This window comes from Danio rerio, chromosome 2, assembly GCF_052040795.2.
Source record: "Danio rerio strain M-AB ecotype USA chromosome 2, GRCz13ab, whole genome shotgun sequence".
NCBI classification, from domain to species: Eukaryota; Metazoa; Chordata; class Actinopteri; order Cypriniformes; family Danionidae; genus Danio; species Danio rerio.
Window position 1 is genome coordinate 20,347,111 of NC_141022.1, and position 16,966 is coordinate 20,364,076.

The 16,966-nt window shown below is 33.5% G+C and overlaps 1 protein-coding gene across 22 annotated transcripts in view; it reads right to left on the reverse strand.

Moving 5' to 3' along the window:
* Window positions 1–16,966, reverse strand: part of ptprfb (protein tyrosine phosphatase receptor type Fb) — a 368,772-nt gene that overhangs the window by 51,680 nt on the left and 300,126 nt on the right. For all 22 annotated transcript variants that reach the window (NM_001083576.1, XM_087240178.1, XM_087240172.1 and 19 more), the window contains 2 exon segments: window positions 14,381–14,611; window positions 16,861–16,942. In NM_001083576.1, coding sequence (NP_001077045.1) covers window positions 14,381–14,611; window positions 16,861–16,942 — 313 coding nt within the window.

Genomic DNA, 16,966 nt, shown 5'->3' on the forward strand with positions numbered 1-16,966 from the left:
CCCATGACTAGACATCACTAATCAAATAATAGCATGTCCTCTTCATATAGCATACATAACGCTTTATATATTATAGATTATATATTTATATCATTTTTATTTATTTATTTATTTTTTCAGATTTGTCAATCTGCAATAGCCATTCTGCGAGTTTTCCAAAATGATAGTTTAGCTTGACCAAAAATAATTCTCTCTATGCACTTTAGAAAATTTACACCCATAAATAAAACATACCGGTCACACCTTATTTTGATGTTCCATAATTCTCATTAGATTATAAGTAGGCTGTTAGGTTGGGGTTAGGGTTAGTGTAAGTTGAGCAGTATCAACAGATATTAAGCAGAGAGTCTACTAATACTCAAATGGACCAACAAAAATAAAGTGTTACCAACATACCTTATTAAAACCCAATATACCTTATAAAACCCAAGTTTCCAATTACTATATACTATATTCCAATAAAGCAATCAATCTGGCACATTTAATGAACACATGAAAAACTCATGTTTCTGAACATAAATTGCAAAAGGATGAGATATTGATATTAGGGATTCACCGATCCCGATAAATGGATTGGATATCAGTTCGATACAGCATATTTTTGCTGGATCAGGTATCGGCCAGCTGTTACCGATCCATATCCAATCTTGCACGTGCGCTATATTTTGTGTAATTTATAAGCCGACAAAAGCCATGAAGGTAGCCTCTTATAAGGCACTAAAAAGTTGTCAAGCATATCTGCTATATCCTATCTGTTCTATTTTATCCCAAGCCATTCTATAGTTTAATGTGAAGTAGAGATAAGCAAGCATCAAGTGCTTAACTTAATGTTCACTTCAGCGCTTCCTGCCTGTCAATCATTCTTCATTCTTTCACAATTCAAACTGCGTGCAACATTTATGACAACACAAAAAACTTTCTCCAAGACTATTTGTTCCTGTTAACATACATAACCAGCGGAGAAATGTATTTAGTTTTGCATTAAATGTGTTAATTTTGACCTGCAACAAGGAGTTCATTGCTCTTTCTAAATCATGTTGCGCTGTGTCTGTTAGATCAGCAGATCGCATTCGCAACGCTGGCGTAGAGAGGGTGATTACCTGCTCTTCCTGACATTTTGAATTAGAAAAAGGCTCAATATTACATTAGAATGATCCTCAATGCACTGATTTCTTCTCTTTGTGCTGCCCAGTTTTGAAAGTGTCTGCAGATACCGGAGGGCTGCGTGCTGTCTTAGTGATGCATCAAGCACTTCATTCACACACCGGCTGCGCAGACACAATGTGCGTCACTCTGTAAGATTATGCTCACAATGGATTCCTGTTCTCTCATCCTTTAGTTTATTTTTCTGAGGGGAATACTTTCATTGCTGTGAATGGTTTGAAGTCAAAGTAGTCGATTAAATTAATAAAAGTGAAACTGTTGGAGGCAATATGCATTTTCATTAACAGAAAATGATTTAACCTAATATAGGCTTCTCTGAAACTGTTAATGTTTCATTAAACTTTCCTTTATATTTATATTTTATAATATAAACTTTCCTTTATAAATAATATAATATAATAATAATATATTTTTATTATATATTATTGATGAATAATATAACTTTCCTTTATAAATAAATTTATATATATATTTAACAGACCAGTTTGTGTTTTGGTGCTGAAGCATATAAGCGGACTTGTTTTGAACTTTTTCTGTCTCACTCACGTTCATGTTTAAAGTTAGACTGTGTCGTTTGTCATATACAGTAGGCCTATGGGTCTGTTATTTTTACTATAAAACAATATAGTATTATATTATTATTATTATTATTAATATTATTGCTAACTATAGAAACTGTATTATGTAAAAAAAAAAAAAAAACGGCACAGTATCTGGATCAGACCGGTATTGGCCGATACTCAGAATTTGGGTATCAAGATCAGATCCGTTCCAAAAAATGGTATAGGTGCATCCCTAATTCATTTAACTCTGGACACAAACATAATTGTAGCCAGTAGACAATGCAGTGTTCTCCACTGTAAATCTCCGCATGTCATGATTTTTCCAAGTACGATGCGATCCTGGAATAGCATCTATGTTGATCCTGGAACATAATTTTTTTTTTTAGAAACTGTAATCCATACCTATTCCCTACTTCAAAACCCAACCATAACTGTAAATAATTCCCAAAAATCTGCAGGAATTATAGCTCGATAACATTAACGTAGAGGTGCATAAACCTAATCATAAGCCTAAACTTAACATAAACTGTAAGCGTGTCCCTGATTAAAATGTTGTTCCATGATCAACATAGATGTTAATCCAATATCGCATTGTACTTGGCAAAATCAAGTCTCCAGAGTCTTTTGATGAGGACTTTCATTAAAACAGCCTACAAATTATCGGATATCATAAAATATACTTTGCATTATGTGTCACACCAATGTTTAATATGGGAAAGAGAGAGTTAATCAATAAGATACAATACGGTTATGAATACGAGAGCTTGTGTGTATGTGCTGCTTTACTTGATGCACTTGAAGACCTGATGATAAATGAAAATGAAGTGAGGTAATGTGGTTCTGGCTTCATTATGACACTAAGTAGACATCTTGTGGCTAGATATTCCAAACAGGGCCAATTAGTATGAGAGCAAAATATTATAAAAGCAGAGATGGGAGTGTAAATTTCTGTTAGTGCTTTACTGAGAATTTAGAATGCAGCTCATTTTCACTGTCTAATACAAAAGCAAAAAACAGTACTAATTAGGTCACAAATAAGTAGGCAAGCTAATTTACTAAAATACAGGTGCAAAATAAGCAGACATCTGTGTTTTGACTTAAAATAATGGCAAATATATAAGCAAACTACCACTGCACACCTTATTAAATCACTTTGGATGATTAATTTAATTACAGTCCTCCAATTTTTTCTAATATAAGCTAGATGCTGAATGCACTGGTAAGTGGCCCTAATGATGACAGCGATGGTAAACTCATCTGTTCAAATTAAACACTTCCAAAATCCCAATGATAACAAATTAAGCTTTATTTTATGCTATGTCTATATTACATACAGAAATCTGGACCCAAATGCTTAATTATATAGCAAACATTTTTGGACTTAAAGGAATAGTTAATGCAAAAAATATAATTTCTGTCACTATTTGCTCAAAATTAACTTGTTTAAAACCTATTTGAGTTTCTTTCTTAGATATTTTAAAATATTTTGAAAAGAATAAATGCTAGTATCTGTTACCCATTGTATCATATGGAACAAGATCAATCGATGCTAAAGTATACATTCAATTTGGCTTTATGGTTATAACTTCAGCTACTTAAACAAACTTTAATAATTTTTAAAAGATTTTAGTACAATTCAAATAAAAACTGCACACACTTCCATGTCAGAAACGCCATAAAATGTCATAAAACCCTGGATTATATTGTCCGAGATTTCTTTAACAGATTTGTGTGTGTTGAATATCAATAAGGCAAAAGTTTGCATTTGTTAGATTTGATTGCAAGGAATAAATGGCTAATTTTTGAGCTTTTCCCCTTATTTTGTGGGTTTAAAAATCTATATGGGGTGTCGTCACTGGTAATGATGAATCATTAAAGTTTTGTTATGAGAAGACACTGCTTCTGAATTACTCAAGCTGTGAAACTACACATTAGTTATATCGAGTTCAGACTGCATGATTTTAGCCCTGATTTTGACTAGCCGACAGGTTTTGAGAAATCGCAGACAAATCCGTGAAATCACAGGCAAATCTGTGCTCGTACACGTGTAACAATCATACACTGTGAACTATCAAAGACATGATCTGAGAGAATCGTTGATGAGTCGCCGATGCCTGTGTGATATTTGGCATGCTAAATATCTGTTAGCGATTCAAAATCATGTCCTGTGAAATGTGCTCTGATTGAAAATAACATTGTCGAGAACCCACAGCCATCCACTAGCATCCACTAGTATGGCTATCTGCAGGCCAGCGGGAGGTTAGGGGAGATGTTAAAGTCAGGAGAAGCTAGTCAGGAGCACCTGTGTCTGTTTAACGTGTCATCTGAGCATTACCAAAACGGTGTCAAACAAAAATAAAAAAAAAAACTGAAGAGAAATTGTTAATTCTCTTCAAAACGCAGGTGAGGAAAACAATTTTCTACCTCATTAAAGACTTCTTTCTCGTTATGTGGTTAATAACTTAAGATATACTATGTGACCTCACGTTACAATATCACTTCTCACGTGTGTCTGGTTGTGAGACGTAGTTCGTGGACCAAGACAATGTTGTCTGCAATTCTCCTATTGTAAAGTCATACAGTGTGAAACCCCGTCGCCAATCCATCCTTCAGTGTAAACTGGAATGCTATCCCAGAGATATATGCAGTGTAAAAACATCTGTGATGCCACTTCTTTGAAATCATGTAGTCTGAACTCGCATTAGGATCACGTTCATAATGATTCACAGTTTTGAAAATGTTAAAGTCCCAACATTAGATTTATAAAAGTATGGTGTTCTCAGCACTTCCTGCCTGCTTTTTAAGCACTTTTGAGCTTAATGGATTCTTGAACACTGCTTATTGGCCATTGTGTTTATGTGGTCAACAGATATGACTGCAATTGTCTTGAATGATCAACGTTTAACAAGACTTGTTGCTCTAAATAAGACATTTGGGCAGAGGGGAATTGGTAGTGCCCAGCTGAGCCAGTTTTTTCTCAAGATTTTCTCAAGATCAACTGGTAATGTTTGTTCCTTGCCACTGTCACCACTGTCTTACATGGTTTGGGACTTGTGGAGCTGCACATGAGTGGAGATGCTCTTCAGTGTATGGGTTTTCAGTAGTGACATTTACATTACACTGAAACGAACTAAGCTGAACGTCAACTCTGAAAACTGACCTGAAGCAGTTTCAATTTACTGGAATTATGCTAAGCTATCTATGTTAAGCTGTTTTAACACAATCTACATTGTAAAAAAAAACAAAAAAAAAAAACATTGTGCTATAGAAATAAAAATGAATTGAATTGAACAAGAGAACTCACAAGGACAGTGAAGCTTTTGAAAAATGCGTTTATCAGCGGATCCGTCAGCGGAATGACCTGACATTCAAACACTGACATTCATGGCATTCAAACACTCCAGTGCCCGAGTACTTTTCTGTCCCTTTAAAGCAGGTATGTGTGTGTCTAAATTTTAAATCAAGTTTGTAGATTACTCTTTAAATATATAAATATTTAAATATATAACTTCCCATTGTCATTTAAGCAGTTTTTTTTATTCTGAGGTAGATTGAATTGAAACAGTTGGGTTTCATGACCCTTTAAGAGGGTTAACATACACAGATCCGCATTTGATTAGCATTAAGTCAAACCTCTGACTAAATTTTACCATATAGCGGAAGACGTGTACAAGAATAAGAGAATTTTTTTTTTTTATTCTGAGGTAGATTGAATTGAAACAGTTGGGTTTCATGACCCTTTAAGAGGGTTAACATACACAGATCCGCTTTTGATTAGCATAAGTCAAACCTCTGACTAAATTTTACCATATAGTGGAAGACGTGTACAAGAATAAGAGAAATTTGTGTGAATTTGTGTTTCCTCTCTTCTCTCCCCCTCTTTCTCTCTCTGGCTTTGATGAATGGAAGCTGAGAAGAAGAATCATATCCTCTTCATTAGTGCTCAAACTATGGTGCTAGTGAGCTGGCTGGAGGGAGGGAGGGAGGGGAGTGACAGGAAGAAAAAAGAGCCAGTGTGAAGGGACATAAATGAGGAATCTCCCTGCTGTGCCCTCTTCCATGCATGCGCCACGGGGCAGCTTCCAATTCTGCCTCACAAACCGCCTGCCATGAAAAGAAACAAGGGAAAAATACTGGAAGAAAAAAAAATTAACCAAAGAAAAGAAGAGAAAGGAAGGTGAGGAAAGATGGGTCTGTCACTACTGCTCCCTTATTCAGCACTGGGAGAGGACATTCACATGGACACATTTCCCAGAGGGCCGGAGCCTTTCGCATTTCTCCCTTCCTCTCATCACATGGAGTGGGACGCCGTAATTCAGATCTTGCTCACTTGGCTCAGCTTGATTCATCTAAAAGCGCACAGATTTTAATTGAAGAGATAAGCAGGATATTAGCTGGAGGACAGTCATGTAGTCATGAAGATGGTGTGTTATCGGTGCTGCTCATATGACAATCTCAATGTTAACGTGGTGGTCTATGGGAGCGTGGGAGGTTGTATGCGTGTGTGATGTACTGGAAATATACATTTCACTGCATAATTTTTGTTTATTTGATTTTTTTAAGTCTACAGGAACAAACTGTTTAATAGTTTAAATTTGTAATTTGTTTCAAATTAGTTTTCTAAATTTGTATCTACCAAATCTATGAGTCTTTTATCTGGTACACTCTCAGAAATAACGGTACGCAAGCTGTCACTGGGGTAGTAACTTTTCAAAAGCTACAAATTTGTACCTAAAAGGTCTATATTATTACATCAAATGTACATATTAGTACCTAAATGGTACAAAAGTGTTCCTTAGAAAATTTGTAGGTACTAATATATACTTTTGAGTTACCAATATGGACCCTTTAGGTACAAGTGTGCACCTTTTGAAAAGGTACCACCCCAGTGACAGCTCGTGAACCTTCTTTTTCCTGAGAGTGTAGTCTAGTTGATAAACTCATTTGCATGCTAACAGCTAACAGACCAATTTTTTTCATTTCCACACCAAAAAAAGTGATTTTGGCTGGTTGTTCAAACTACTTATTTAAAGGAGCTAATTAATTAAATTCTTGTGGCTTTTTTTGGGAGGTAGCCTAATTGTTTTATGTTCAATCCACCTAAATTAAACTTAATCGATTTTTGTTGGGACAACATAAATGAATTGTGTGGAAAGGAACCCTGCATTTTTTTTACAGTGTATTTAATGCAAAAACTGAAATCAATAATTTTTCGTGGCTATAGTTAGTTTAGAAGAAAAAAAAAAAAACTAAATTTTGTAAGAAATTCTGGCACTTTTAGTAGCATTTTAGCTGGTTAGAAAATTACGCTCAGCTTGTTTTACGAGAATAAATAAAATAACTATCATGGCAAATGTCACTAAAATAATCCCAAAATATTATTAATAAAAATTATTAATTAAATAAATAAATCAGAAAATACTTGAATAAACCCGAAAACGAATAAAAACACATTACATAATTAAAATGAATAAGAAAATATTAAGCTAAATAAATGAATCAAGTAAAAAAAAAAAAAAAATCATTAATATTTAGATTTAATAACATTTTTTTGGTTAATTTTGTTTTTTTAATTAAAAAGTTTGTTTATTTGAATAATTAACAATTGGCAAATCTTACTAAAATAATCCTAAAATATTATGAAAAAAATTAATTAATTACATAAATAAATCTGAACAAAATACTATAAAATCAGCAAACTAATCAAACAACACATTAAATAATTCAAATTCATAATAAAATATTAAGCAAATTAAATAAATCAAGTAAATAAATCTAAAAAAATCATTCATATTTAGATTTATTTAATAAACATCCTTTGGTTATTTTTTTAAACAAAAAAAAATAGTTATGTGAATAACTAAAAATTGGCAAATCTCACAAAACAATCAAAAATTATTATGAATTAAATATTAAATGAATAAATAAATAAATAAATAAATAAATAATAAGAAAATACTCAATACACATTAAATAATTAAAAAGAATAAGGAAATATAAAGCTAATTAAATAAGTCAAGTAAATAAATTTATTTAATAAACATACTTTGCTTAATTTATTTTAATTAAAAAGTTTGTTTATTGGAATAATTAACAATTAAACTATTAATTAAGTAAACTATTGAATTATTATTTCTTCTTATCATTTTTAATTATTATTAACTTCTGTATAAGCTGAAAACACAGGACTAACAAAATTGTAAATAAATTTATGAAAGCAAAGGCATATAAAAGTCTCTTTTTTATTTTTGAATATAGAAATGTCATCTCCAGCTTCAGTACTCTGGTTTAATATCAAAGCCCTGCACTGCAGAACTGTGAACATTGTTAGTTTCTTCAAGACAAATTGCTCGTGATTTTCCTCATTTGCGAGTCGCTTGGGATAAAAGCTTCTGCAGAACGATCAAATACAAATGTTAAGTGTACAATTAGCCTCATTACTGTATTACATTAACGAGAATGACATTTTTCACATTACAGTAATGAGAATTTCAGCATAAATGCCAATCTTAATGCTTCTAAAAATAGGTCTCCTTTCTGTATCATTAAATATGAGTTTTTTTATTTAGTTTTTGTCCCTGTATACTACAGTGCAACGTATATACACAAAAACGATGGTCCGCTTCCTCGGGCACTTTAACACAATTTGAGCACGATGTGTTAAAGGCAGTTAACGTCACTAATGTGTTTCACATTTCCTACAGACACATAGAAAAAAAAATAGAAAGAAAAAGCTAAATACTAACTAACGTGAAATCCATTGAGCGGATAAGGATGGGGACGTGTCCTAAGGCAGAAGATGAGCAGTTAACGACATCATCTCATCGCTGGGCTCTCAGTACGGGCATTCGGCTAATGTAAACACTTTATCTGGCAGAAACAGCTCGGCTGCCACAGGCCCTCCTTCCTGATGAGCGCACTCCTCTGTCTCTGTCTTTCAGTTTGCCCTTTTTTACCATTGGCTTCTTTCATTAAAGAAGACATATGGTCAACTTTTTTTTTCCTGTGTGCTATTTTTAGAGGCATCTACTAAGCCAGAAAACCTGAAAAACAACAAACCAGTAACTTTGTTTTGTTATAGTTTACCCAAAATTTAAAATTCTGTCATTACTCAATCTCCCTTTACTAGTTTCAAACAGGTTTGAATGTCTTTCTGCTTTTCAATTTCAGATGAAATTTAAATACATTTTGTTTAGATGTTCGTACCAGTATGTTAGTCTTAAGGATGTATTTAAGCTAGTGTGCTCAGAAACTGTGACAAGATTCACATTTAGAAACTATAAAAATCCAAAGCTTGCAGTTTGTCACTTCCACCGGGTTCGAGTTCGTGGAAGAGCGGTTCCAGAAATCAGGTAAGACAAAAAACAGAGTCCAAAAAAAAAAAGCGAACCAGTTCTTAACGGTGCGAGAACGGGGGGTCAAAATCAGACGAGAGCTTTTCTTTTTCTGCGCGGCTTTCGTAAATCGTCGCTTGGGTTTAGGGAAGAAGGAGGAGTAGGGCGGCTGGGTCAGCCCTGTCAATCATTCAGTCATTCAGCCAGTTCGTCAGTTGGACAGAGACAGTCGCTCGACAGCGTCCTTCAGCGGCTATTTACACTGGACAGCATCGAACAGCGCGTCGAACAGCACGTCCCAAAGTGAGCTCGCGAGAAGCGTTCGAGACGCGAAAAGTGTGCACAGCGGCCTCTCGTGAAAACAAAAACTGCACAAATACATGCCTTTCGGGATGCATTTCACTGTCTCCAGAAACGTCCACAGGGCTACGTTTCCAGAATGAGCCCGGGTTGTCAGATTTTGTTACACTGCTTCTCTATATTGATCAATCCAGAATTGTTGAATGATTTACAATATTTAAGGCAAGCATTAGTAATTGTAATTAGTATTTTATGTGGGAAAGAAATCTAATTAGAGTAACTAGTTACTTTCTAAGTAATTACAGCCAACAAAGGTCATGTTGTACAGCATATTGTCCCTAAACAAACAAACTAAATAAACTAATTGGTTTGCAACATTATTGCTAAACAATATTATATTTCTGTCCATTTTGAATGGCTCAGTTCATTGGAAAAATTTTTATTTTTTATTAGTAATATAATTTTAGACTATTTATTTTAGGTCTAGCCCTAGCTCCAAAATGTTAATACGATTTACAATTAGAAACTATAAACACCCAAAGCTTACAAATTGTTACTTCTGCCTAAAAGGATCAACGACTTCATTTGACGTCATATTTCAGTTTCTCATCAAATTTTCTGACCAATCAAATGCTCTCTAATGTAATATATTTGGTAACACTTCAGTTCAGGTCACAATTCACGCTATTGACAAACCATTAACTAACACTACTAGCTTACTAAACTACTATTTAGCTGTTTATTATTAGTTAGTAAGGTAAAAATTGGGTTTAGGTTTTGGACAGGATAAGGGATGCGGCACCATACTTTATAACTACTAATGAACAGTTAACATCCTAAGAATAGGCAGGTAATAGGCCAGTAGTTAGTAGCATGAATTGTGACTTTAACTAAAAACTCTGATCAATCCAGAACTGTTGAATTGATTGACAGTATTTAAGGCAAGTATAAGTAATTGTAATTAGAACTTTATCCGGAAAAGTAAACTAATAATAGCAACTAGTTATTTTATATCTAATTACACCCAACACTGGTCATGTTGTACAACATATCCCGAAACAAATAATGAAATAAAAAATAAACTAATTGGTTTGCAACTTGCTGAGTAAACAATATATATTTCTGGCTATTGTGAATGGCTCAATTCACTGGAAACATTTTAATTTCTTTATTATTAACATTTATTTTAGAATATAGGTTCAGCCCCAGCTCCTAGATTGTGACAAGATATGCATTTAAAAGCTATAAATATTTAAAGTTTGCAGTTTGTCACTTCTGCCTAAAAAGGATCATTATTTACTTTTTGAACCTCATACTGTTTTTCAGTTCATAATTTCATTAAATCTGCGGACCAATCAAATGCTCAGAATTGATTATTCCAGAATTGTTGAATTGATTTACAGTATTTAAGGCAAGTACATTATAAGTAACTGTAATATATATATATATATATATATATATATATATATATATATATATATATATATATATATATATATATCAAAAGTAATTGCAAACGTTTGGTGGAAAAGTAATTAATTACAGAACTAGTAACTAATCACAACCAACACTGGGCCTTATGTGCAGTACATTGTTCCTGTAAAAATAAAATAAAACAACATTTGTTTGCTCCTTGATGAATAAAAGAAATATATGTCCATTTGAAATTGCTAAATTCATTAAAAAAATCTCGTTATTTTTAGACTATAGGTTCAGCATTGTTTCTTCCAGCTTTACACTGTATATCTGTGCTGAGTGAGCTTCAGGCTTCATCAGTTCTGAAGGCCCCTGTGCTGGAGTCTAAGCAGTTCATTCATTTCCTATGACAGCAGCGCAGCAGGAGAGCTACAGGAGAGCCAGATCCGCAGAGCACAGTGGCATCATGGACATCTTTCACTGGCCACGAACAAACACTTGGGCTTATACTCTTCTAAACCATACACACTCATCGCATCATTTTCATATGATCGTCATCACCCTGTTTAACCCGACATGAGCTAATATGGCACTCAGATACAGCCAATGCCTTGACAGGGTTAAGAAATGAACAGGCAGCACAACATTTGGAGTGCTGAGTTAGGAAGCTGTCCTCATCTTCTCATGAAGTATGGCGGACAGATTAATGCCTAAGCTTTAGGGATACTTAAGAGTCAGCTTCAAGGGAATCAGGACAAGCTTCCGTGCCACGCAAATCCATTCTCCTGCTCTTTCCACAGAGACCACGGAGGAGCTGCTGACGCCATCATGAGAGCCAAAGATGAATATTTATCCAACTTGTCCTCTGGAGTTCTAGGTTAGACATTTCTGCGATGATTACTTTGCATGTTGTAAGGGTAAAGAGTTTGATTCTTTGATTTGTTTGAGAAGCAGACAGGAAAAAAATCCTGGTGAGTTGTTTAAGCTAATACTTGTTTGACCAACAAAGCTTATTGAGCTCTGCTGCTTATTAAGACAGTGCTTTGTCAGGGCTTAGTTTGTTTGCCTGCAAATCAGACTGTATCATATTATATCGTATCCTATTGTATCATGTCCAATCGTATCATATCCTATCATTTTGTATATTTTTATTTAATGCCTTGTCAGCAAAAAAGGCTATTTTCAAGACCAGTTTCAATTAATTAAAAATAAATACAATTAAAAGCACAAGCAGATAACCACGGGATAAATTAGACAAAGGACTTTGCACACGCTGAAGTCTGAAATTTTCAATATGTCTTTTTTTCATAATCAAATCCCTAAAATTCGTCACTCTTACAAACCTTGCACACCAAGTTCAACGCCTATTAATAAATCTGTTGCAAAATAACTCACAAAACAATACAAAATGGAGTGTTCGAGCAGTGAACAAGATTTTGTTGCCTCCAGTCTGCTTAGCAAAAGAAAGAGGATATATTGGGTACATCCCATTCTTAGATTGGGGAGAGAGGAAGGAGAGTTCCACCTCCTTATCAAAGAGCTGCGGGATTATCCTGACCGATTCAAAGTTTACTCCAGGATGTCCGTGACTCAGTTTGATACTTTCCTCATGATACTGAAAGCACATATTAAAAAGAAGACCACCAATTTCTGTGAACCAACTGATCCTGAACAGAGACTGCCATTTTGTCACACTAAACCATGTAAACAAACTAGCATACAATAAACCACAGAACATTTATACATATATATATATATATATATATATATATATATATATATATATATATATATATATATATATATATATATATATATATATATATATATATATAACATTATATGCTGTGTCTTTACATTTCATACCCTGCTTATTATAAAAAATTTTGTGTTAACCAATGGATTGGTTTAGTTAGTTAGTAGACGCTCTTTTGGATCTTGCCTTTAGCTAGTACGGCAGCCCTGAATTGTGAAAGCAGTTAAATTCAGTTCAGTTCACCTTTATTTGTATAGTGCTTTTACAATGTAGATTGTGTCAAAGCAGCTCCACGTAAAAGATTATAGTAAATTGAAACAGTGTCAGTTCAGTTTTGAGTGTTTAAGTTTAACACCACTTAAGAAGTCTATTAGTATGTTAAAAACTATAAAAATAAAGCTGAAAAAATAAAACATCTAATATTTTAATGGCAAATGAAAGGCAATTTGTCAGGATTCTGCCACTCCGATTTTGTTAATTCTTGTTTTGGTGGCAGAGTCCGGACACTAGTCCTGTCTTGTCTAGTATTTTGTATTCGTCTGGAGTTTTCTCGAGTCCAGCACTCATATTTCTCATCTTTGTCTGTTTTTCTCAGTGTATGAGTGGTGTCATGGCTGCGCTCGGGCTGTGCATGCTCCCACTAGATGCTTGAGCGCGAGGTATAGGCATTCTAGTGATGCGCGCTCTCATCCTGGTGTTTGTGTTTGTTCTGTCTGAATGCAGCGTGCCACTTCATTCTCAGCATCTCAGTCTAGTTGGTTTCGGTTGACGCTGGGATGGAACATGCACGTTGCATGTGTGAGTGCACGGTAAGTGTTTTTATTTATCATGTACATGTGTCTTGTGTCCAGTCTTCTGTTGGTGTTGTGTTTAGCACGTGGTCATGTTTACATACGCCGTATGCTTTATTGTTGTATTTCATGTGAACACTTGGTCAATGAGTTCTCTCATTGGCTGCGTGTTCTAGTCCTGTTTTATGTGAGCACATGGCTTGTGTTGTTTCTTAGTTTCATGTGCTCTCTCGTCTATTGTCTAGTTCCACCCACCATGTTTACCCATTGTTAGTTTATTATGTTCACCTGTTTGTTTGTTATTTTTTTCTCTTTATAGTCTCCTCTTGTCTGCTGTTCTGTGCCAGTTAGTCATGTCGTATCCTATCAAGTCATGTCCTGATTTGTCCAGCCCAGCCCAGTCAAGTGTGTTTGTTTATTCGTTTTTTTGTTATTATTTTCCCCCTTGGGGTAGTTTGTTTTTCTGTTTGTTTTATTTTTTAGTTAATAAAATCCATATTTTCCTGCAATTAAGTCCTTGCTCCTTTGCCCACCTTACATCCGTGACACAATATGTCAATGCGATTTAACACAACGTGAGGTTGAATTTAACGTGCAGAAATTATAGATGAAATGTTCAGGTTAAGTGTGCTATAACCTTAAGACATTTAGCATTCATTTATTATAAAAATGATAAAACTTTTTATATCTCTATATAAGTGAGTTTACCTCATTAAAAAATTACTTTTGCAGTCATTAAACTCGTGACAGTCCAATAAAATATGTTTTACAATAAAAGTAATTGAGCAGCAGTAGTGTGTTTCCTTTTAAATAAAAAACATGATCAAATCTCGTTTTAAAAGTTATTGAAAATCTATTTGAAATGTCAGGGTGTATTTCATACAAAGTATTTTTCATCCATGTATTCCACTTGTTCAATATGTGAACCATTGATGACAGGTCTGATCTCTGAGGGAGGAATTTGGCATATGTTTGCTTGAAAATCCTGCCTACAGCTTTAAAATATCTGCTGAGGGGACAAAGATGGAAAGCATACACTTTAGCAGTAGTAGTTACCTGCTTCTCATTGGCAGTAACAGGGTATTGGTCCTTGAGTTCAGCCATCACAAAACACTGGAAGTGTTGGTTGTTGGGAAGAGGCCGGTTGATGAAGCCGCTGTAGTCTAGCTCATCGCCCAGAGTGAAGGTTTCTGGGAGCGTGGATAGCTTTGCGGCGATGTACGGTCTTACGGTGTCTGTGTGCCGTCGACGTCTCCTGAGATGAGCTCCCTCACTAGACTCCAGGAGCTGGAAAACGATCACAGAACAAACATAAACACCAGTGGCTCTCAAGGTCATGTGGTTTAAAGCAATGCCTGCCAATGCTTTTCATTTGAATTACTTGTGAATGTGTGTATAGAAACCCGGTGGTCTATTTTGAACACATTCAGGTAAAAAAAAAAAAAAAAAATAAACTAATTGGTTTGCAACATTAAAGTTTTCTGTTATTATACTCTATACTAATTATTCAGTCAACTTTTTTCAGGTTTTTCTAAAGAAACACCTTTTCTCCTTTTGTTTTCTGCCTTTTAGCAGTGCAGGTTAAACGAATTAAATTATATAACCATAATTATGTGGGCGTATTTGTGTGGATATCAGGGAATTTTATATGTGTGTGAGTGGTATTTTATATACATTTTCTTCACTTAATACTGCGCAAACATTATGTAATGCATCAACATTAATGGTGTTACTGATCATTGATTTAAAAGGATTGTTCATCCAAAAATAAAAATTTTGTCATCATTTACTCTTTACTTATTTTAAGCTGAAAGATATTATGAAGAATGCTGGAAACATGTAACCATTGACATAGTATTTGTTTTGACTATGGAAGTAAATGGTTACAGGTTTTCAACTTTCTTTTTAAAATATCTTATTTTGTGCTCTATAGAATTTAGAAACTCATAAAGGTTTAAACCCACATGAAGGTCAGTAAATAGTGAGTAAAAATGTTTTTATTTTTTTTATTTTTGTGAGTTTAAATTCTTTTGGGTGAACTACCCGCTTAGCCAAGACTGTGAAATCTATCTGTTGTGCCTTTATTGTGTAAAAAAGAAAAAGTTTTTATTTTTCCCTTTAAACAGCACGTTGTTAATGTGTAAACAAAAACTGTAATCTGTAAAAAAGGTTATTTTGTTTGCTTGTTTAATTTATGGCTATGTCATGATAATATTAATACAGATAAAACACATTGCATGATAAAAAAACTTCATAAATCAATAAAAGATAATAAAATTAATAAAATATATAAATAAAAATAAAACATTAGATCTTTCTGGGGATACATTTTAAAATCACTCATCAAAGTGTTTTCAACAAAGAAATATGGTCTAATAGTTTTTAAAATTTCACATTCTATTTAATTATGTTTTATAATGAGGGAAGCTTCCATATAAAGATCAAAATCTATATTTGCTAGTTTTTTAGCTAATAATTTTTGCTAATGATTTATTTATTTTATTATTATTATTTATTTATTTATTTTTTTACAGATATTGTGTTCTCTATGAACCCACGTGCAACGACTAACTATTTGATTAATTATTTTCAAGTTTTTCCAGAGAAATAAATAATCACCTTTCGCCCTTTCGTTTGCTGCCTTTTAGCAGTGCTGGTTAAATAAATTTAATGAAATAATTAAATTATATTTAGTATTTGTATGGATATCGTAGAAAGCAGTATTTGCTTTATTGCTTATAGAAGTCAACGGTTATAGGTTTTCAACATTCTGTTAAACATATCTTTTTGTGTGTTCAACAGAACAAACATTAAGGTTTGAGTAAATACTGAGTAAACTTTCATTTTTAGGTGAACTATCCCTTTAACCAAGACTGACCCAAAACAACAAATCTGTTTTGCCTTTTAATACAGGAAAATAAGATATTTTTTTCCTAAAAAACAAACAAACAAACAAAAACAGAAAACTATTTTTACAGTAATTCATTAAAGGATTATTTAATTTATTTGTTTAACGTATGGCAAGATTAATACACATAAAAACATTACACATTAATAACTTCATAATTCAATGATGTTTCAGAGATGATATAATAAATAAATACAAAAATAATAAATGAATAAATAAATATTTTACATTAAAACGTTAAATAAATAAACATTACAACGTTAGATAGCTTTTTTTTTAAAGTTTGATATATGATAAATAACTTAAAATTCTTCCTGGGAAACATTTTAAAAACATCAATTAGACAAAAAAATTGTCTAAAAGTTTCACATTCTAACAAAATATATTATATGGCGAGGAAAGCTTTAGTATAAGGGTTAGCAATTAAAATTATGCTTTTAGTGAATATCGTGAAAATTATTATTAAAGTATAACAATAAAATAAAATTATTTTGGATAAATTCTTTCTACAGATCTTATGTTCTCTATGAACCCATGTGCAACTTTTTAAAACTAATGCACAAGTGTTAATGCTTCCCATTGTAGTGCACAACCCATTTAAAAACAACAAAAACCATCTATAACTCACCTCATCCAGCTCCATCTCATCGGGATTAATCCACTGACGAGATGATGTCTGAGAGACGGGCACGACCACAATGTAATAACACCTATGCAGAAAACAACACTATTAG